General features: G+C 43.8%; 1 protein-coding gene and 1 long non-coding RNA gene across 2 annotated transcripts; both read left to right on the forward strand.

Annotated features, from left to right (window-relative positions):
• Positions 1-345: 345 nt before the first annotated feature.
• txndc16 (thioredoxin domain containing 16) lies at positions 346-11,029 on the forward strand. Its single transcript, XM_079336362.1, has 20 exons — positions 346-711; positions 894-1,068; positions 1,185-1,267; positions 1,375-1,448; positions 1,545-1,619; positions 2,089-2,210; positions 2,384-2,474; positions 2,583-2,751; positions 2,961-3,130; positions 3,285-3,345; positions 3,441-3,567; positions 3,682-3,828; positions 3,917-3,976; positions 4,187-4,382; positions 5,327-5,463; positions 6,141-6,225; positions 6,433-6,574; positions 7,443-7,630; positions 7,765-7,955; positions 9,662-11,029. Exons 2-20 carry the CDS (start codon positions 900-902, stop codon positions 9,880-9,882), a joined length of 2,508 nt encoding a protein of 835 aa, XP_079192488.1. The 5' UTR covers positions 346-711; positions 894-899; the 3' UTR covers positions 9,883-11,029.
• A 1,973-nt stretch (positions 11,030-13,002) lies between these two features.
• LOC306818688 lies at positions 13,003-20,757 on the forward strand. Its single transcript, XR_013778344.1, has 3 exons — positions 13,003-13,033; positions 19,925-20,009; positions 20,671-20,757. It is a non-coding gene; the product is annotated as an uncharacterized lncRNA (long non-coding RNA).
• The last annotated feature ends 355 nt before the right edge of the window (positions 20,758-21,112 follow it).

Raw genomic sequence — 21,112 nt, forward strand, 5'->3', positions numbered from 1 at the left:
GCAAGCATTTTGTTGCAAACAATGTTGTAGTTCGTATCACGAAACTACAGACAAGTTAACCAATGAAGACTTTTATTCTTAAAAGAAAATTAGGAAGTGCTATCGCATATTAGGAAAACGTAATATAGACAGATGCGACTCCCGTGGATAAAAAAGAAACAGCTGAACATGTCATTTTTTTATTTTTATATTGTTTTATTTCTGTACCTTAAAAAAACTAAGTAGTGAGAAGATATAATGGCTTATTTGCATTTCATTATTTATAAAAAGTAGTACATATTACATGTTTTGATGCACACTCCGTACCAGTAGGTGGCGGAAATCTACCAATCTACCAACCGTTGTTTGCCATAAAACCAGAAGAAGAAGAAGAAGAAGACGCCGAAGCTGGAAACAGCTGGGAGTCAAAAAGATTGTAGACATTAGTGTACAGCCTTAACATATACATCATCTAGAACTATGTTTAAATATCTGTCCTGTCAGTTGCTAAAATGCAAAGCAAAAGAGCTACCTTGTATCCCGTATGTTCCTCATAAGTTGTAGAAAATGCGTGGTTTTTATCTGGGCTTTCCTCTTCTGGGAAATGCTGCTGCGCTTTATTTGTTGTCATGATGCTTTTAGATATACTTTTAAAAACGGGGTTGTTTGCAGTGTGTGTCATTTTTGCCACTTGGGAAGAGAAAACTCTTAACCCCACCTCGACTGTCTCAGGTAATCTTTGCATGCGTCCGTCTTTACTTCATATGTAACAGTTAGATATGTACTATAAAAACAAGGCAGGACGTTTGCATGCACTGCTTAGTGTTGACTTTGTTTTATGGGGACCTCTTGTATCTCCCATTGAAAACCTAAACTTAACCCTACTCCTTCTCCATCTCTTCTTTCCCCCACAGAGAAGCATGTGCTCCACGACGATGTGGATGCGTTTGGCCGTTTTCCTGCTGTGGATGAGGTCAGGAGGATGCACGGAGAAGGCCAACACGTCTGATCTGATTGAGTACACTGCAGCAGACTTCTACGAGAAGTTGCATTCAGGGAAAATGATGTTCATCTATTTCGAGCATGGAGGTGGGCCTCACATGAGAGACAAGATAGTTTAGAACTTGTCGAATCCATCCATCCATCCATTCATCTATCTAAACTTTATTTTGACACGGATTAGGATTGTTTGTATTTGTCTTCAGTTTCTCCGACAGTCTCCCTCTTCTTGGTGGAGTTGGAGAAGTCTGCTGAGGCTCTGCAGGATTATGGGGTGTTGGTCGGCAAGGTAACCGCAGTCGTTACACAGATATATACTCCATCTTTCACATTAAAGCTCAGTTTAACTTTATTACTTTCAGAAATGGATACTGAAGTTGGGCTTATTCTTTTCAGGTCAGCTGCAGCAAAGAGCCGGTCCACACATACTGCACAGAAGAGAGAGTGCTGCACACGGCTTTTCTCTTCAGGTAGGGAGTGAAGACTTCACAAAGCTCCAACAATCAGCGCTCACATTCATAACTCACAACCTTTGATGTAGTAACACCGCACTATCTCTCCGTCAGGGGTGGAAAGGAGTTCCTTGGTTTTGATTTGGACACCGTGTTTGACGTCAACTCCATCGTCTCTGAAGTCCTGTTGTAAGGCTGACAGGCTTATACATTGTTTTAGCTTGTTTATTGTTCCGAAATGGTTGAAGATGTCTTTTTATTCTGAAGGTACAACATATATTTAAAGTTGAGTAGAATATTTAACAATTGATTAAAGCATTTCTTCTTTTTTTTTTATTCCATGTTTTGGCTTCCTGGAGTCGGTTGTGTTATGTAGAATGCAGCATGAACACATTTTTAGTCCTTGATGAAGCACATTTTGTTTTATTTGATCATAAAATAGTTGACTTCCTGAATGGAAGTTCACCTTAATATGTCAGACCAAGCACATCTTCTTCGACTCCTCTGTAGTTAAAGTCCCTCGTCCCTCCTTCGCTCAGTTCATCGAGCTTTTTCCAGCTTCGTCCCTGAATATTTTTTCTCACCATTCTGTTTAAAAATTGAGCTTTTTTCTTTTCTTTTTTTTTTTCCCTCCCTCTTTTGTCGACTTCCCTCTCAGTGCCATCCTGCGTGAAGAGGTGAAGTACGTCCACACAGACGCAGACCTCCTGGCCATGGAGAAGGCCGCCAGAGGGAAGAGGGATCTTGTGCTGGGTTACGTTCGCAGTCTGGGAACACAAGGTAGAGAAACTGTGCGCAACCAATGTCCAAAAAAAAAAAGGATGCAGAATTAAATTCCCTCGCAAATTGATCGAAGTTTCCAGTTGATTACGTGTCCTGATTTCTGAAGACAACACAGAACCATTGTTGGATTCTCTGCGCGAACACTGATTGTGCTGATTGGCTCACTTTAGAGCACAGATCCATGATGGAGACGGCGTACGTGTACGGATCCAAATACCAGTTCATCCTCATAACCGGGGGCCCCGTTCTGAAGCACCTAGGGTAGGTTCCCTTCTTTCCTTCGACATGAATCACTTTCTGACGCCTTCCACAGCCAAGGAAGAAGAGTTGTACGTCTCGTGTCTAACTCCCTCTACGCATGTCTTTCAGCGTCGACGAGCTGTCTCACCCCTCCCAGGTGTGGTTCCTCCACTGCAGACGTCGCGGTAGCCACAGGAACCCGACGACCTCAGAGCGCTGCCCTTTAACTCGTATGAGGAAACCCCTCACCACGCTCAGCCTCCACTCCTTCCTGCAGCTCATGGAGGCTCCACTCGTGGTCAGTAAAAGTGGAATAATGTGGTTACACTTTAACAAAGATTTCTTTTTAAGGCATTTATTATAAATAAATCTGTCTATTTTTTTGTTTAGTTAATAAGTTGGATAGGTTAGAAACGCAGAAAGGTTTCAAGAGCTGGCTAAACGCTGAAGCTTCAAGGCGTTCTTGTGGCTTTTTAAAGGGATATTTGTATGCGTCTCTACTTCCAGTCTGAAGTTCACGAAGACCCCTCCTCAGTCCATCTCCCAGTGTTCCCCTACCAGCAGACGCCCCAGGTCTTCTTGTTCGCTCATCCTGCCACCGAGCATCTAGACCGGGACACGGCCGTCACCTTGGCCTGGAGACTCCGGGGCCTCGCCCTGCTGGTACTGGTGCACAGGTACATACATGTTGGAGCCACTGTTTAGGAAGTAACAGTGTGTTTTGATAGTGTTTTCTGGTATTGATATGCTTTTCCTCTTTTTTTCTGCAGTTAATTGGCATGATTCTCAATCCATTTTAAAGCTGTTTTATCTGTGTGTGTGTGTCATTAGGCAGAGTCCTGCAGTGAAAACCCCAGATGAATATAATGCTGCTTACAGGTTGCCTGGGAAGGTATTAAGTCCTCATGCACATGTTATAAATAAATCCAGGTGTTTTCCCATGGGTGTTTTACTTTTCTTTTCTTTTTTTTGCTTGTGTGTTTTAAGAGTTCAGACGTGAAATATTTGACCTTGCACGACCTTGACGAGGTGTTGGAGCTCTTCACAGACGAAGAGAAGGAGGTGGAGAAGAAAGAAGAGGAGGACGAGGCGGTGGAGGAGGATTCACATTTTGGTAAGAGTTTTGATGGAGGGAATGATAAAGAAGAAATCAAACGGTGACTTAAAGAGAAAGCGAAGGAGGGAGAGCGTGAGTTAATCTGTGTTGTGTTTCTGTGTCTCTACTCAGGCGAGCTGGACGACGAAGTAGCGGCGTCTGTGTACGAAAACCGAGGCAACTTGCAGGACATGGACTCAATTACCCAGCTTACCTCTGAAAACTTCCACGCTGTGGTCGCTCAAAGCAGCCGGACGGTGGTGCTCTTCTACCTCAGATGTAAGACTTACAATTTCTAAAAACATCAAAAAGGGATGCAGAAAATATAGGGGGTTGACTGAACTGTAGTTTCTGTTTTTACCACCAGGGGATGCTGTTGCTTTGGCTTTTCTCAGCTCCTTTATAGAAGTTGCAGAGAGACTTGAAGGTAAACAGCATGACTGGCATTTTTTAATAATCTGATAAACAGAATGAGTAGAAAAGAGAAAAAGGATGTAAAACCCTCTGACATACCTTACTATCAAATACATAAAAAAGTCAATTTTCAGTTTCTGTCATTTCTTATTTTTTGGTGATAAAATTCTCTGAAGCTCATTGAATTTGTCCTGATGTTTTCCTGATTAATTGATCACTTCAGATTCCGAGGTCCAGATGTGTGCGGTCGACTGCGGCGAGTGGACCGACCTTTGCGCCGCTCAGACAGGCAGCTCCCTCCCAATCCCGTTCCGGCCAATCACGGCGTTCCCCAGCATCCTGTTGCTCCGCCCCCAGCTGCCGGCCCAGCAGTACAGAGGCATGCTGGGTACTGAGGCGCTGCATCGCTTCATCACGCTGTGAGATACTTTCTAGGAAACTACTATGGATGTAGCTTTGGGAAAAAACGACCCCTTCTGTGATTATGGAGGCTAACAGACCCTGATGATGTCATCGTGATGTCATCTGTTTCGTTTTTAATACAACAAACAGAAAGTCACAATTTGGGTGGGCCTGTTGTTGGGTCCATTTAAAGATGCTATATAAATATGTGCAGTTAGTGTTCACCATTGAATTATGTGGGAAAGACACAATACATTGCACCATGGGAAATGTAGTATCCAGTGTTTTTGACATATTCAAGGCACTAAAAGTTAACATATCTTACCCGTTGCTCTCAGAATTAGGTTTTTATGGGTTCTCCTCTCTTCTAAAGATAGTTTAACTTAACTTTCAGAGTAACCCTTTAATGACATATTATACGTTATGAAGATTAGAGTTAAAGGGCACAGTTCCAAAGTGTGCAGTAAGTAAGATAAGTGTTGATAAGCCCATTGAGGGGAAATTCGGGAGTTCAACTCGATGACCTTCAACTCTGGAGCTTGTGGAGTTTGCATGTTCTCCCTGTTCCTTCCTCCCACAGTCCAAAGACACGCTCGATAGGTCAAATTGAAAGGAGACTCTGGCGTACAGCTCGATGACCTTCAATGCAACGCTCTGCATCGAACACAGACTACATATCCCAATGCTTTTGAAATCAAAGGACAAATACATGCAGCCTCACTAGAGGCCTAAAAATTGGTTTATTGCTTTGGCGTTCCACAGGAAGAGCTGTATTCTTACCCAGAGATTGTTTATCATCATTTCTTAACTAAAGAGGGTCTCAATGGACCACGTAGACCAACCATCCATTTCCTTTACCGCCTTTCCTGAAAGTAGAAGTCCCAAAGGAGCTCACAGTCTTTTTGAAGTGTTAACGGTCTCTCTGTTTAACATCTGTGAATGTGTTCGTTTCTCCCCCCAGGAGCAGTCAAGCTTCTCCCGTGCTGCTGTCCACCCGAGAAGAAGTGACATCATTTCTCCAGGAGGGGCCTCACCCCGAGCTGGCGGGCCACAAGCCTGACCGAGTGCTTGGGCTGTTTGAAAAACCAACAGATGCAGGTATGAAAATCACTTCCTGTTTATGAAGGAGCTCAGACGGCGAAGAATTCGTGGCGACGATGGCCGACTTTGGCGTAGCCTCACAGCGCTTTTGTCTTCGCCAAAAATGTACTCTTAGCCCTTGGTCTTTTAGGAGAAAAAAAAACAAAGAAGAGGCAGAGGCGACAAATAATGAGAGGCTGCACGAGCAAAAAGCACAGCGACATGATCAAGAGGCTTTCCAGATCTTGTGTCGGAGTTAAATGAAGCCTCTGAACAGCCAATCAGAGTGAGTCCTCTCACCAACCATCCTAAAGTCGACCGTTGTCGATTCAACGTATGGAATCAGCTGAAAAAAGGCAGAAACTAGGGCGACGATCGCGTTGTGTGTCAGAGACTTCAGCCGCTCAAATCAAATCTAGAACTTAAAATTATGTAAAAGAAACGAAAATCAAAGTAGTCAATAAATGGAGATAAATAATCATTGGTGCACTCGTTTGTTTTAATTTGTGTCTGAAAAGATGCAATGTTAAGAGAGTAGTCTTCATACTGAATACACATACATACAGGGAATGATGATTGGTTTCATTACATGATTCTCCAGCAGAGGGCGCTGCGACCCCATTTGTTCACAATCAGGGCCTGCTTTAAGTCGCGCTGTGTGGCGATGTGACCGTGTGATGCGACTGTCTTGTCAGGTGTGACGCTGTTCACCGAAGCGGCGGAATCCCTGAGCGGAGAGGCGCTGAGCGGCCTGCTGACAGATGAGCTGGCAGAGAAATGGTAACGGCGCCACGTTCAGTCGTGTCATTCTGCTTTCAAAGAGATGCTCTTCAGGCACTACTTCTCTTCACGGTCATTCGTTATGTTTAAGCGATGTCATCGAAACTTTGCGATGAAGTTAAATATCCGAAGGGCTCATTTTGTGTTTATGCCTAAAATCCGCCACGTTAATGACCTGTTTATTTGAGTGTGATCTTTTCCGTGCAGGGCTGCAGAGCACACTGTGGACCTTCCTGCGGTGTTTGTGTTTCCATCGTGGAGGACACAGAGTCGTCCCTCCTCGCTGACCGTGCCGACTTCTGTCGAAGAGCTGCGCGCGCACATTAAGTCCACACTGCTGCATCCACTGGTAAAGGAGGAGACGGGAGTGTCCTTCTGGGTTATACAGTCGTGTTTGCGTTGAGAAAGAGTGTCATGAAAAGGTTGAAATGAATGAAACCGGCTGAAGTCTTGGAAGCGTGTCACATAACAAGCACCATATGTGGACGTTCACAGAGTTTGGACGCAGTTTCCACAATATCCAAGGTCAGAGTAGGCGTCATGTCCGAGTTCACGTTCTCTTCTTTAAACAGATAAGGAGAACTGATGTTGAAACAGCTCTCTTTCATGCTGAGTGTATGAAAAGCTGTATCGCACTGTTTGATCTGGCTCCACATAAGATGAAGTGTAGATATCGGCGCCAAGTTTAGCGCAAAGTTTGGTGTTTATGGTGGAAATACAAAGCTCGAGCAATCAAACACAGAGAGTTTGATTGATTCATTAAGTGTATTCAAGCCAGTTGGGAGCAGAATTAAGAAAACAAGACTCACTCTGACGATGACAAATGGGAATGAGTTTTTTTTTTTCTTTTTAAATCTCAAAATTGTTCTTTACATTATTTTCCCTCAGTAAAAATTTACATTCATGCTAAAACATTTTTTTTAACATTTAACAAAAATTGTAATGAAAAGAACATTTTCAATCATTTGCATACGGTCCCTTAAATGGTGCCAAAATGCAGTGATGAATAAAATATTTTAAAGCTGAATTTGCATCCAGTACTTTAAGTTGTCATAGCTGTTAAGATCTCATAATAAGGCGTGTTGCTGTTATAGCCACTCATATAACTGATGTAAAACATTTTTTTTTTTCTTTCTCCAGATTTTTGTTTTCATCAGTTTTTTCTCTAAAAGGTTTTGTTTCTATTCAGCTCCATCTTTTCTCTCTTCTATCTCCAGCCTGAGCTAACAGTGGAAAACCTGCCATCCTTCCTCTCGCTGGGTAAAGCCCTCCTCCTCCTCTTTGTGGGAGAAGAGGAGGACGAGATCGGCTGGAGGCAGAACCAGGCGCTGGTGGAGGAGATGAGCGGAGTGGTGGAGTTGGGCGGGGGGAAGATGGAGCGATACCTGGCCTGCTGGATCCACCTGTATGTACATCGATCGGTCCTTCAGTCAATCAATAAAACAGACTCGCCTCACTCGATGTAATGACCCCACATTTTCATCTTTTCATTTTGCTAGTTTTATGCTCTATTCATCGTTTTAACACATTGTGTTCCAGTGGCCGTACTCCAGCTGGTATGTCTGTCCTGGGGTCCTACCTGGGCTCCATGCCCCCTCTTCCTGCTCTGGTCCTCACCCATTTGCCCTCAGGAGATGAGATCTATCAGTACCCCTCCAACACCCCCATCGGAGCGCCCTCTGTCCTGCAGTGGTTGCAGAAAGTCGAGGACGGCAAAGAATCACCAGCAGGTGCATAAGTCGGTGCCTCAGTTGCCTCCCTCCCCCTCAGTAAAAAAAAAAGTCTGGACCCCCCCCCCCCCCCCCCCCCCCCCCCTCTTTGCTGATTGGCAACGAAAAGGCCTCAATTTAACATTGACGACTTCTTAAGGCCCTTAAAAGCCAAACCAGACCACCAGAAAGAATTCAGACTGCATCTGTAGAGTTATTCCTATCTATCACAGCTGTCACTGAGGCGGATTCCAACAAAGCGTTGCGCACACTGCAGGGCCTTTGTTTACATTTTTATGCGGAAGTTTCAGTGATAAATTTTAAAAACTGATGGCTGGAGAAGATGTTCCTTAAGAGATTACCAAACGTATTATCCAACTTAATGCCTCTTTATAAGTAAGCCATCTTGATGCTCTCTGAACACCTGCTGTTAAAACTGCAGTTTGCATCTGGTTGGGGGTTTTTTCTCTCTCTCTCAGCTAAATTTCACTCTCACTTTTACACCTGATTAATTTTTCCACCGCACACCTCATTTGCCTGAAAAAGCTGGAAAGCAAACAAACTTTGTGCATCCGACAGCAAAAACAGAAGCAGCAGGCGGCTGAGCAGCTTGGATGTACTGGACGTGAGCTTCTCTCTCAAGCAGCAGCAGCAGCAGGAAGTGGCTCCAGCAGTGGTTTGGAACATACATGCAGGGATGAGTTGACAACAGTGAGGTCTTTCTAAGGTGATGACTCCATACAGCCAGAGGCAACTACTTTGGCCACTTAAAACACAGTACTAGCGCTAGACAGTCGGAAACCTCCTTAATGGGGCCCCATCTGGCAGCACTCACTATCATTACCCCGCTTAGCACATCATGCATTACTCTTGTGAAAACCAAAGTTCGTCACTATAAATCAATGGGAAATGACGAGAGTTGTGACTGGAGGGGCCCTTCGCGCATTTTCGCCCGAGGCCCCTGCAGACTCTAGAACCGGCTCTGCAGATGGCGCATTGTCAGCAGCACTGCGTCTGCTGAGGACCTGACGTGCTTCTGTTCAACATTTCCAAGCATAGAAAAAAGGAACACGGAAAAAACAACATGTGACACATTTATAGTGACTGGGGGAAAAAAGGAGATACCAGATTTAGAATGTGTGTATGATCCACGATGTCTGTGAAGGAACATGACAACGATTGTGCTTCATGATGAAAACGTAATGGACCTCTCATGGAAAAAAAGTAACTTTGAGTCGAGTAGCTAAATGCATGTTAAAAGGTTTTTTTTATGAAGGCAAGGTAATGAAGCGTGGCTCTCTGAAGCCATTAACTCTCGACCTCCTGACCCTGTAGTTTGTGTTGGTGTGCTAAGATAAGACGCAGACCCTGCCCAGACTCGTCCACGCCAATCTGGACTGAAGGATTGTCATCCAGCACATTCCATCCATTCTCTATTGGGGAAACAGGACACCTAAACAGACTGGTTTGAAGCCTTAAGATTTTACTTCCTGGCACAAAGTTACATTCAAAAAAAAGAAAAGAAAAATTGACCAGAAATAAAAAATTTTGCATCAGGGCTAAAGTTGGAATCAGCAGTGACGATATTATTAATTCCAATTAGCTATAGATTTATTCCTTCACTTGGAATGACAATGAGTTACTGTTGCATCAGATTAAAAGCCAGCGTCCTCTTTATTGAATCGCACGTTGCATTTCATGATCTCTTGTCTTATTGGTCTCTGCAGGGATGTTGGGTGACGCCTCCTGGCCTCCTGCGCACGACTTCTACGACTTCCTGAAAATCATGGACATGCAGGAACCCCACTCCGCCCAGCAGCGGACTCATGTCGGGGGGGATCATGAGGACGAAGAAGAGGCGATTGTTGAAGGAAATGTTGTGGAAGACGGAACAGATTCCTCCTCCCGGCTTTCTGCTCCAGACAATAACATTCACTCTGAACTGTAGTGTTAATGATCATTTGACAGACTGTAAAGCTACAAGGTGCTTTTACAGTTATAAAAATGCATTCACGCCCCACTGACAACCCACCACATGACCACCAGCTACCACCACCAGACCTAGGACCCGACCATGTGAGCCAGCCAGGCAGTGATGATCATAGAATTTGCTGGGGTTAAAAGATGTAATTGGAAAAAGACGCACACAAACAGTCAGATTATGTCAAGCTTCATTTGCAAGTTAGCAAACACGAGCTAGTTTTGCGTGGAAATTGCTTTGACTTTAGGGGGAGGATATCTGAATCCTGGAACTTATTCTTACTAAATCATTCTGCCACCTCCCGTACTGTAATAACGGAGGCATTGTGGGACGCTTGTGTAATCATTTCCCATCAGACTAGATGCAGAACAAAGCCGGTAAATATATCTTCATTTAGCTCGTCTGTTTTTATTGGTGTGGTGGTTTCCGGGACCATAAGTGGTTCAAATTAATTAATGTCTCAGACAAGGAGGGAAAGTACAATCCAAGCCGTTTAGTGAGGTCTGAAGGGCTTTTGGACACGGGAATGAACAGGACTTTCTTTGAGACCCATTTGCCTTACCTACAGTCTAATAGTCATTTTACAAAACTGGGCTGGAGCTATCCAGTTAAGTCTGGAAATCGGGCAGGCGAAAGGAAACACACTGGTTAGTTTTATCTTAAACTGTGATTATGGTTAAAGAGGAATATTTAATTAAAAAAAACTGTTTGTACAATAAAGAAGAGTCTGTGGATTTCAGGGTAAGGGCTAAAGTTTGGGAATGGGTTGGGTGAGGAGCACAAATACTAAGCAATTCAAAAGAACTATACAAAAAAATATATTTTTGACAGATATATGGAAGAGGAAATGTTTTAGTGATATTCCTTTTATATTTTATAACACTGGGTGGATATTATGATTGTAAATACACTAGGTTTGATATTTATTTCATAGGCCAAACAATCTGGGGATACATTTGTATAATTCTTGCAAACATGTTGAAGTAATTGATTAACTAATAGGAGTAATATAACGTGGGGTAGTGATATAAGTCTTTTCTTTTTCTGTTACTTTTTTTTTGTTTATTTTATTTCAATTTTTGGTTGGAAATAAAATCATTAGCTCATTAAACAATTTCTGCTGTCACTGACGTCAATGAGAGTTTTCTTACACGCGAGAAACAGCGCCATCATGAATAGATGTGGCCAAACGTCGTACTGCACCCTAGCAGTAACGTGACGTCATAATGAAGAAGCCAGGTGGAGTTAATCAAAAACGATTAAAAAAACCCAAAATTAAATACATTTTGTAAAGCTACTGTCAGACAGTGCTATCAGGGAAGTTGCAAGCGTATGTTAACGTGTTTTTGGAGAGTCCTTTCAGAAAAAAGTAAAAACTGCAACAAAGACACTTAATTTAAAGTCAAATGGAGAAAAGGAGAATGGACCTAGAAGCTGAATAAGGTAATTGATAAACACCCTCTATCGGTCTCTGTCTATTTAATATTTTTTAAGCTAGTTTCTTTCCTTTTTCCTCATAGCTGAGCTCCCTCTGTCACTTTGTAATGTAGGCTACTTCTTACTGTAAAACCACACTACATATTATTATAGAAGACACTTAATGCAAAGCTTTGAATATTTATAAATTGGTTTAGCCTCCTTGTTCGTTAAGAGCCGAAGAAAAAGTTGCATTGTTACTTGTTAATATTAATTAACGAGCGTGTGCTTATAAATACGTAAGACGTATTTAAGTCGTGTTTGTAATTTGTCTTTCAATATAAATGTGTTATTTTGTCTATAAGTAAAACTAAATGTTGCGTTAACGTCTTATACAAAGCAAGACATGTGAATGTCCTACCTTAGTGCCCAATCTGGCCTGATGTTGGAAACAACTGAGACTGCTTCCCATATTTTCCCTTTATTGAAGAATTTTGGGGGAATACACAATCAAAAATGTCTTTATTTGTTTATTATGTGTGGGCAAGCCATCAGAAAAGCAGAAAAGGCCGAGCAGCGAGAAAGCAGTAGAAAATGATTGATTTCTTGGTTGAGGATTTCTTCATCATGAAGTCAGTCTTTAGTTTATGCATGCTTTGCTCGAGTCAATCAGTGTCAAAGCTGTTGTGAGCAGAACAGAAACCTTGTGCCAAGCGAATTGCTGGAGTGTTTACACATGTGCAGACAGCTGGATTTCATCCTACAGTATCTGTTTGGGTTTCTCTGGAGCCAGTGATTTAAAAAAAAAAAAAAAGGATTCAATCCTGAGATGTGGCCACAGTTCTCCTGTCTGCAAAAGCGATTATTATTTCACATAAAATAACATAGCTTATGTGATCTCAACCGATACGTCAGCTTTGTAATGTGAGGTAATGCCAGTGTGGAAAAAGTTTCATCACTGTCACTAGCTTTGAACTGAGGGCAGATATTTCCATGAAACCGACTCCCGCCTCAGATGATAGTCGCCCCTCAGCTGGCCAGATCGCCATCCCAGTCGTCTCTTCAATTGTAAGGCTGAAGGAATAATGAGGACAAATTAAACAGTGCACATGCCAATTTCATGATCTGTTCATGGCACTCAATGGCAACAGGAACTGAAATTAAGACGAGGAACATTCAGACTTTGTTAGTGGGTTTGTTTCCCTCCTCGGCAGTAGTTCCATTTATTGACGGAGAATTGTAACCTCTCGATGGAAGAAGGGAAGTTTATATACAGCACTTAGAAAATATCCACCGATATGTAAGTTTTGTGGAACAGTGACAACACGCTAAAAACACAAGACGAGAACATGTTCAGGGATAATTTCAGCAACATACAGTAAGTCCATGAGAGGATAGTGTTGTCTCTGGTTCTCTTCTGCTTCCCTTTGTTCTGAGGAAATGATACCACCAGAAGTTACATTGTTTTGATATTTGCAGATTTTAATCCTCAGCTCAGAATAATGAAGCTACAGCAGAGATGAAAACCCGACCGAAGCTCCAGCTGTTATCCGCCTGTTTAGTCAGCGCAGGATCCTGCAGTTTACCTGCCGCCCATGCTGAAACCCCGGATTCCTGGTCGTCTGACGGTCTTGTCCCCTAAAAGGCTACGCCCCCCCCCCCCCCCCCCCCCCCCCCCCGAAAGTGTCTGAAAGCTTTGATGGTAAGTCACATGTAAGCAACACAAATCAAAGAGGGCTTTCTTCGCTCAAATCAGGAGGGGAACTTAATTTTTGTCTTGTTGGCTCCAGTGCCCATCATACTGCCTGGGTGCTTTAAGGCAACATCCACCAGTAAAGGAAAAGCAAAACCTTCATGCTGCAGTAATAAGTAGATCAACAGCCGTGTATTCTTGCAGAGCATGACTTAAAAGTTTTTAAATCATAGAAGCTTCAATCTTGTGTTTGTTTTCTGCTTAGATAGCTCATGTCTAATCCACTCTGATTTACAGAATGCATGGATGGATCTGTGTAAACCTGGATCTTGCACTGCACAAACACCTGCAGACTAACACGCACAATAATTGCATTTGCTGCTGCTGCTGCTGCTGCTGCCTGGAAAAAAACCCAAAACAAAACCCTGAGTCAGCATAATCAATCAGGAGGGAAATGATGCCCTCGCAGATTGTGTATATGTAATAAGATTGCAGGGGCAATGTGCCCTGTGTTTCATGTGAGTCATAACATGAGAGTAAGCAGAGACACACGTTCAAGCACACACACTTCATAGCTAAAGCGGTGGGTTTACTGATAACCTCTGCAGACAGTTTAAGAGTGATAAGAGTAATTGGAAGGCATTTCATCAGCCTTTACGGTCAGCCTGGTTAATCAGCTTGGCTTCATCTCTACATTACCTTAAATTACAGGAAGTGGAAGCACGGCGGATCAGCAGGCGGCCAATTCCTCTTTAAAAAGAAATGGATGCTGCAGTGACATTACGCAGACCGCAGCAGCCTGTTTCTGTGCAGGAATCCAAAGCGACAGCACGCCGGCACACATGCAGGCACGTGTGGAGTGTTCGCAATCGCAGACAATCGATGGCGTAATGACACGCAGATGCTGCACAAGTGTCGGAATGCAAATATGTTGGTGGTACAGAGGCAGGGTGGAGAGAGGATCCCCCCCACCTGCTATCTGATGTTTTTGTGGTTTCTAGTCTGTGGTTGGGGAATCTTCCCGTCGCCGCCATGTCATCAAGCCAAGGTTGCATCCATGTCTGCATGATCTCTTCTTGGATACACGCCACTGATGTTGACTGTTCTGGATCCCATGCATGAGGGAGAGGGGTGACAGAGATGTGAAGTTATGTTGGGAATTCTTTGTGATGAACTTGATCTGCCTCTTTCTGGGAACAATATGCTCCTAGATTGTGAAAATCCAGCTCGAAACCATAATTGCACTACAACTCCCATGCGACATCTCTGCTCTCACAGGCTGATGCACACACTGGGGATCTTACTGCTGATGCCAGGATGCTTTTTTTTTTTTTTTTTTTTAAATGAAAAACTAAAGAAAAAGTCGAGCAGAGCTTTAGGCTCCACGTGTCGCCCTCCGATGTGTGTGAGAGACAATACACTTATTAAAAATACTCCGACGTGTCTCAGTCAACAACACTGTGTGTGTTTAAGAGGTGAAGTCAGGTGACGGACAGCGCTGCTTTTTTTTTGGCAGGTGATGCAGATTCTCTAATTTGCTTGTTCACACATGTTGGCTTCCATGTCCTCGAATAGAACCGGTCTTACAGTTTGGCTCGACGGGCTTCTCCAGAGAAAATCTTTTTTTTGTTGTACTCGAGTGTTGTGCTCGAGGCCGGGTTTTCGCCTCGTCTGTTTCCCTCTCATCTCTTATTTCATTTTGTTTTCTTAAAAAGCCATTATGCGTCTACTGCCGTGCTAATGCCTGTTTATTACAACCAACCACCCATGACGCTCACCATATCACTGCCACTCATTTCTCAGAGTGCCGATTTGGACCTTTGAATAGATTTTTTTTAACTTCTTCACAATTAATCTTTACATCCTTAATAATGACCCTAATAATCGAAGAAATCGAATCAAATCATGAAACACCCAAAAATCTCAAGGTAGAAAGAGTCGACTTTAAACTTTAAATCTTCCCACTGAGAGTCTTGTGACCCCCCCCGTATATTGACCTCAAGACCCTTACACAAATTTTGACCCCCGGGTTGCATTTTCATGTCGGCGTCTCTGGCACACAGATGTTCTCCTCTGTTGTCTTCCTGCTCATTTTTTCGCTGTTTTTTCCGCCCCCGCGGTTCAGGGTGTGACACTTTGTCCACACGTGTTTGTCTTCTTCTTTAAAGTCAGGCCTTGTTACGAGTCTGCGTTGGGACACAATTCTACCAGTTGTTAATGATGAAGGTAAACCTAGACCTGGTTATTGAAAGTCTGGAATCCCCCCCCCCCCCCAATATTGAGACGTCAAACTGTGATTAAATGACTCAAAGACATGAAGTTGGAACTCTTTGCAAAGATCGTGGAGAGTTAGTTTTTCTGCCTTGAGAAGAAATGTTTGGTTAACGCGTTGACAAGGAGGATGGTGAGCTGGAACGACGAAGCGGGAGTGCGCTGTTATTTTTTCAGCACGTTTAATCATCAGCTCTTTTAGTCACAGCTCATGTTTACTAGAAGCATCCACACTGTGTTGCCATGGGAACCAGTTGGTGGGGGTGGGGGGGAGCATTTCCTGCCTCTCTGCCGTGGGTGAAAAAAGGAAATAAGATCCTGCGATCACTCAGGGACACGGATGAGTCAAACAGAGACGTCACTCGTCACTGTCAGGCTTACTTACTGTAACTCGTCCCTGGAGAGTTAGGTCAGTTTGAACCCGCTAGACTTTACAGTCACCCTGATGGCATCGTTGCTCACAGGAAATTAAAAAGTGGGCGTTGTAAGGCCAAATCAAAATAAAGCTAAAGTTCCCGGCCAAGCAGTGTTGGTCACAGACGTTATTCAGCATCATCACTTTCGGCTTTTTGGGAAGAAAGATCATTTCAACGCCTGTCAAATGTTCGGAGAATTGCATGAATCCATTGTTGAGAAAGAAAACTTCTTGCCGTCGCTCCCTCTATTTAATTTTTTTTAAACTCTGTTTATCCCCATGGGGCGATTAGTGCACCAGGAGGTCGACCACAGGAGCAGCGACCCGCATGCACCCTGACGGAGCAGGTTAAGTGTTGCAGGAGCTGGGGGTCGAACCCTCAACCTTCAATTTGAGAGACGACGGCTCGACCCACGGAGCCACAGCCGTGTCATAAATCCTTTAAAAAGTCTCAACTTTTCTGCAGTTCCATTCTTGAGAGACGAATGTGTATCGTTCTCTTGATTCTTGCTTCTTCTACCTCCGCTCAAGTATGAAAAGATCTGTCTGATTTATTACACTACACTTTGTTCAGAACGCCACGGGGGGAAAAGTTGAGGCAAGCAGGCCAATCAGTGTCTAATAAGGTGAAAGTCTTCTTCACTGCACTGCGGTTCACATGGACACCGGGCCAGGTTAATGATGTCACCAGCTTTCAAGAGAAAGTAGAAGACAATAATGAGGTGGCGGAGCGTCTCGTTATGTGCGGGTGTTAGATCGGATGTGGACCAGAAGTCACTGCGTTTAGAAAGCGACAGTCTGCAGAGGCTGCAGTTTCATTTTTGGGGTTTCCCACATCTGATGACTTCCTGTAGCTGTGTTGAAACAGCCGAGGATGCAGATGATCTTTCTGACCTGATTCGGTATTACTCGCCCCGTCAAGGCGCCTTTTAACTCCTCTGTATGAACACCAGGTCACCTGTGTGACACGCTCAAATTGAATCCACTGCGCCTCTCTACAGGAACGCTAACAGAAGACTCATGCTGACACTTTGATTACAATCAAATCTGTATGGATGTTTTTGTTGTGGTCATTTTACAGCTTGATGATCTGTGTGTGTGTGTGTGTGTAAGGGAGTGAGAGTGAGAGGCTGTAAGAGGCTTTTATTGGCTTTGTTACACAATTCTGGGAAGAGAAACACAATAGCCCGCCATGAAGGGGTAGATGTCAGGAAATTTGGTGGTTCTAAGTGTGTGGTGAGACGAGAGAGAAAATCTGGCAAATAGTAAAAAAAGAAAAAAATAAGACAGCACTCTAGAGCGATCCTCTCTCTCTCTCTCTCTCTCTGTCTCTCTCTCTCTCTCTCTCTCTCTGATACATGATTTGATTATCGTTGCAATCAGTGTCTGCACCTGGTTGTGGTTATGATACCAGGTTAGCCTTCGTTCTTCCTGGCAAAACTCACGATGCTGCCAACTGGTTTTTTTTCTCTCTTTTAGACCGAGGAGATCAACTTCTACTCGATGTCTCCATCCTAACGTGCTTTGAGATGCAGCGATGTGATTGGCTGGGTGTAACAAGGGTGCAACTCAGAGGTGTCTGTTTCTGTTATTAAGTGTAGGAAAACCAACCTATAAATAAATAGAAGTAAGATCAGGCGCTCCTTTGACTCCACTGTTGTAGACGTGTAAAGTGTTCGCATCAGCAGGATGGGCTGACTTTGAAACCTTCTTTGACCCCGTTTCCACCAAGCTTTTATTTATTTTTTTAATCCTGAGCGCCTCAGAAGAACAACTTCTCAAAAAAGGCCGCCGCTGACGTCGCCGCCGCTCTTTTCTTTTGGCCGCCTACAAATCACATCGTCTTTGCTCCGTGTCTGATCGGGTTAAAAAAAAAAACGTGGACCTTGGCTTTAGTCGTCAAATAAGTATGCTGTGTTGTTGAGGACTGACTTTTAAACAAAGTGAGTGTGTGATCCAAGGAGTGAAAGTTCCTCCATCCTGCCTCTTATTGGCTTCCATACAAAGAAATTCTCTCCTACCTCCAGCTCCCAGGAGCCTTACCACACAATGCCTTTTAACACCTATTGGAATGGTACACAAAAGCTCTCTGAATGTGTGTGTGTGTGTTAGTGCTGACTTTGGACCGGCCAACAAAGGCAGTGTGTGTCCGAGTCACAGAGAGGGAAGATAACACCGGGCTCTCCGATTTTCCTTCTGGAGATTTTCTGTCACGACGGCAGCCAAACGGTTTCTCTCCTTCTTTTAGCCTCTAATCGATCCTGGCAAGGCCGAGACATCGGGGATGAAAAAATGAGAATAAGGCGAGGAGATAATCCGGAGGAATGTGGGAGCTCTTTAATTTGATTAGGAGATGCTGTCTGATTGGCTGATATGATTATGAAATGAGACATAAAAAGACAGATGTTGCTTTATGTAAGTCTTTCAGCTTTTGGCTTCTCATCCACATGACTTTAAACCCAGTAGGATTGGCTAACAAAGACAGCGTGTGTGTGTGTGTGTGTGTGTGTGTGTGTGTTACAGTTCACCCTGGGACAGTCTGCTTTGGTTATTTTTGGGGGGTTTCATTCGTCCTGTGGAGCCCAGATTTCAACCACAATAAACGTTGAGGAAGACAAAGAGAAACAGGAAGTTGTCTTCACGAGCGTGTGACGACTCCCTGAGAGAGACGAACGTGTAAACACACACACACACACACACACACACACACACACACACACACACACGTTGACTTGTGGATCTGTGTGCTTTTAGTTTGAAGGCCTCTGGGTGAACAGTCACTAAGTCGCAGGGATTTCAGGGCTATTACCCAGAATTCATTGTTCCCTGCACAACAAACATGCTCATAAAAGTATTAGAACTAAAGATAAATGATTTGATTCAACAGGTTTCTTTTATATTTAAAATTCAACAGAAGTTTTTAAGTTGATTTCCAAATATGCAATGATTTTTTGATCTGACAGCCTCAGAAAAAACGTTTGCTGTTTTCTACATGTGGACTTTTAAATTTCTTTCTGGGAACAATCGGAAACATCTGTAATGCTTCACAACTGGCCAGACTTCTTTTTCTATTTTGGGATCCCGGCGTGGGAAATAGAACAGTTATCGTTACCTGCTGTTTTTAAAAACACCTCTTTAACTCGCACCAGCACACCTCACCAGCCAAGCTGTGTGCAGATAATTCAGTCAGAAAACAAACTTCCTACTTCGACTCACATGTCGCCTTTTTAACGGTTGTTTCCAAAGTTAAGGGTGGCGCAATTGAATGATGGGTTTTTTCGACTTTCAATGGACTTCTGTCGGCTTCCTCCTCTCCTCTCCTCCCTCACTTTATTGTTCTTTTCAAAATGACTCCTTTTTCGAAGTGGTTGGACTGTAGGAGTGTTTATTTTTTTGGATTTTCTGTGCATCAAGTCGGAGGAAAGCTCCTGCTGCTGTAAATCTGTGCCATAAAGCTCTCTAAGTGGAAACCAAGTAAACCTTTTTAAATTCCCCAAACATGGCTCAGAGGGAACGGACACGTCTGAGTTCACGTGGCTGCTGGACGTGCGTTACCTGGTTACCTACGACCACTTCCTGTTCGGCGTCCAGGACCTTTGACCTTCTACAGAAGAGATTTATGAAATTAGAGAGCTGACAATCAGCTGTGTATTTTCAGAAACAAAGGTCAAATGGATGTGATCTGATAATTCTTGTGTTTGTTCTCTGGGAGGTTTTATTTCGACATGACTGATGTTGCCTCCCTCGGCTGTAATAACAGTTAATGAGCTGTAACAGACTGCAATCTCTCACATGGATCAAGCGGCCAATGTTTTTATTGGGAATGATGGCAAACTTGTGAGGGAGGACAGATTCCTCCCACTCCTGTGAGACTCTTATTTGCTCTGCAGGCACAACGGAGCACATAGCGTCCCACTCCGAACAAATAGGGGTCAACTCCGTCAAGGGTCATGTGCGAATAATTCAAGCTGCTTATTTCACTACATGCACTGTCAGCATGCATGTTTGGGGATAGTCAGGTGGTCTTGCACAAAACTTCCAAAGTCTTTATGACATTTTTTCGGCCTGAGATGCATGTGTGAACACAAAAAAAAAAGTGGATTTTATTTTTTTCACTCCGACTTTGCGTGTAATTTTCCTGCCAGCCCTGTACTCACATTTCTGCAAGAACAGTCCTCATATTGTTCTTTTTGTGTCCTGTGTTGCCTCCTTAGACCACCCTCTCCCGTCTTGTCCGGCAGGGAAACCCTCATGCTGTGAGGTGCGTGTGTGAACAACAGCTTCAGGAGGATTTCAGAGGTAAAGCCTGCCTTCTTTAAATGCTCACAAGTGCTGCTCCTGCTGAGACGGCCATATTTCCCCCCCCGTGCTGTAAACACCTTCAAACCTTCAACATCCACAGTATTTCTCTTTCTTCCAGCGCCAACAACATAAAAAAATAAAAACAGGCCTTTTGTTCCACTTTGGATCCACGAAGTCGCAGTTGCGGCCTTTTTAGCTGCAGACAGACAATTCCCATGGTGGGTTTCAGGTTGCTGAGTGGTTGAATTTGATACATCCATGAGGGCTTGATTCTAAACTTTATCGTCTGGGATTGCTTTGTAGCAGCTTCTGTAATGTGTCTAATGCAAACACACACACACACACACACACACACACACACACACACACACACTCAGCAGTCCACATTTAATAATCAGTGAGGTTAAAAGTTTTGTACATTGTGTCCAAAGACAGTGTAACTGTGTGTGTGTGTGTGTGTGTGTGTGTGTGTGTGTGTGTGTGTGTGTGTGTGTGTGTGTGTGTGTGTGTGTGTGTGTGTGTGTGTGTGTGTGTGTGTGTGTGTGTGTGTGTGTGTGTGTGTGTGTGTGTGTGTGTGTGTGTGTGTAACGCACAATATTAACCTACAGTAGAGAAAACATCCTCCTCTTTGTGCCTCTCTCCATCTCCACTCATACAGCCTGGTAAACATCCTCCTCTGCCTCCGCTCCTCAGGAACGGCCTGCAGCGTTTTGTCTTCCCGATGATGAGAGCGAGGACGTGTGTGTGTGTGTGTGTGTGCGTGCGTGTGTGTGTCTGCGTCCCCCACGATAACTTCAATGCAGGCAGCTCTCTCCCGGCTGTGTTTGTGGCGTTCGTCTCTTCATGACTGTTCCAACACACAGACCTGCACGCTCTCTTTGTCCCGCCGTGTTCTGACTGCATGTCATGCGTGCAGTCGTTTACCATGTGGGTGACAAAATCCTTTGTTTGGATTATGCTCCGCTGGAAATGCATTTTCTCCAGGTCAAAAGGTCAATAAGGGATCTGCTTTTTACATCAATGATGTTCCGCTCCAAGAACTGAAGCCAATGAAATAACTGTGATGGTTGAATAGATTTATGCTAAAACCACTTCCTAAA

The sequence above is a fragment of the Symphodus melops genome (assembly GCF_947650265.1).
Source record: "Symphodus melops genome assembly, chromosome: 23".
Classification (NCBI taxonomy): domain Eukaryota; kingdom Metazoa; phylum Chordata; class Actinopteri; order Labriformes; family Labridae; genus Symphodus; species Symphodus melops.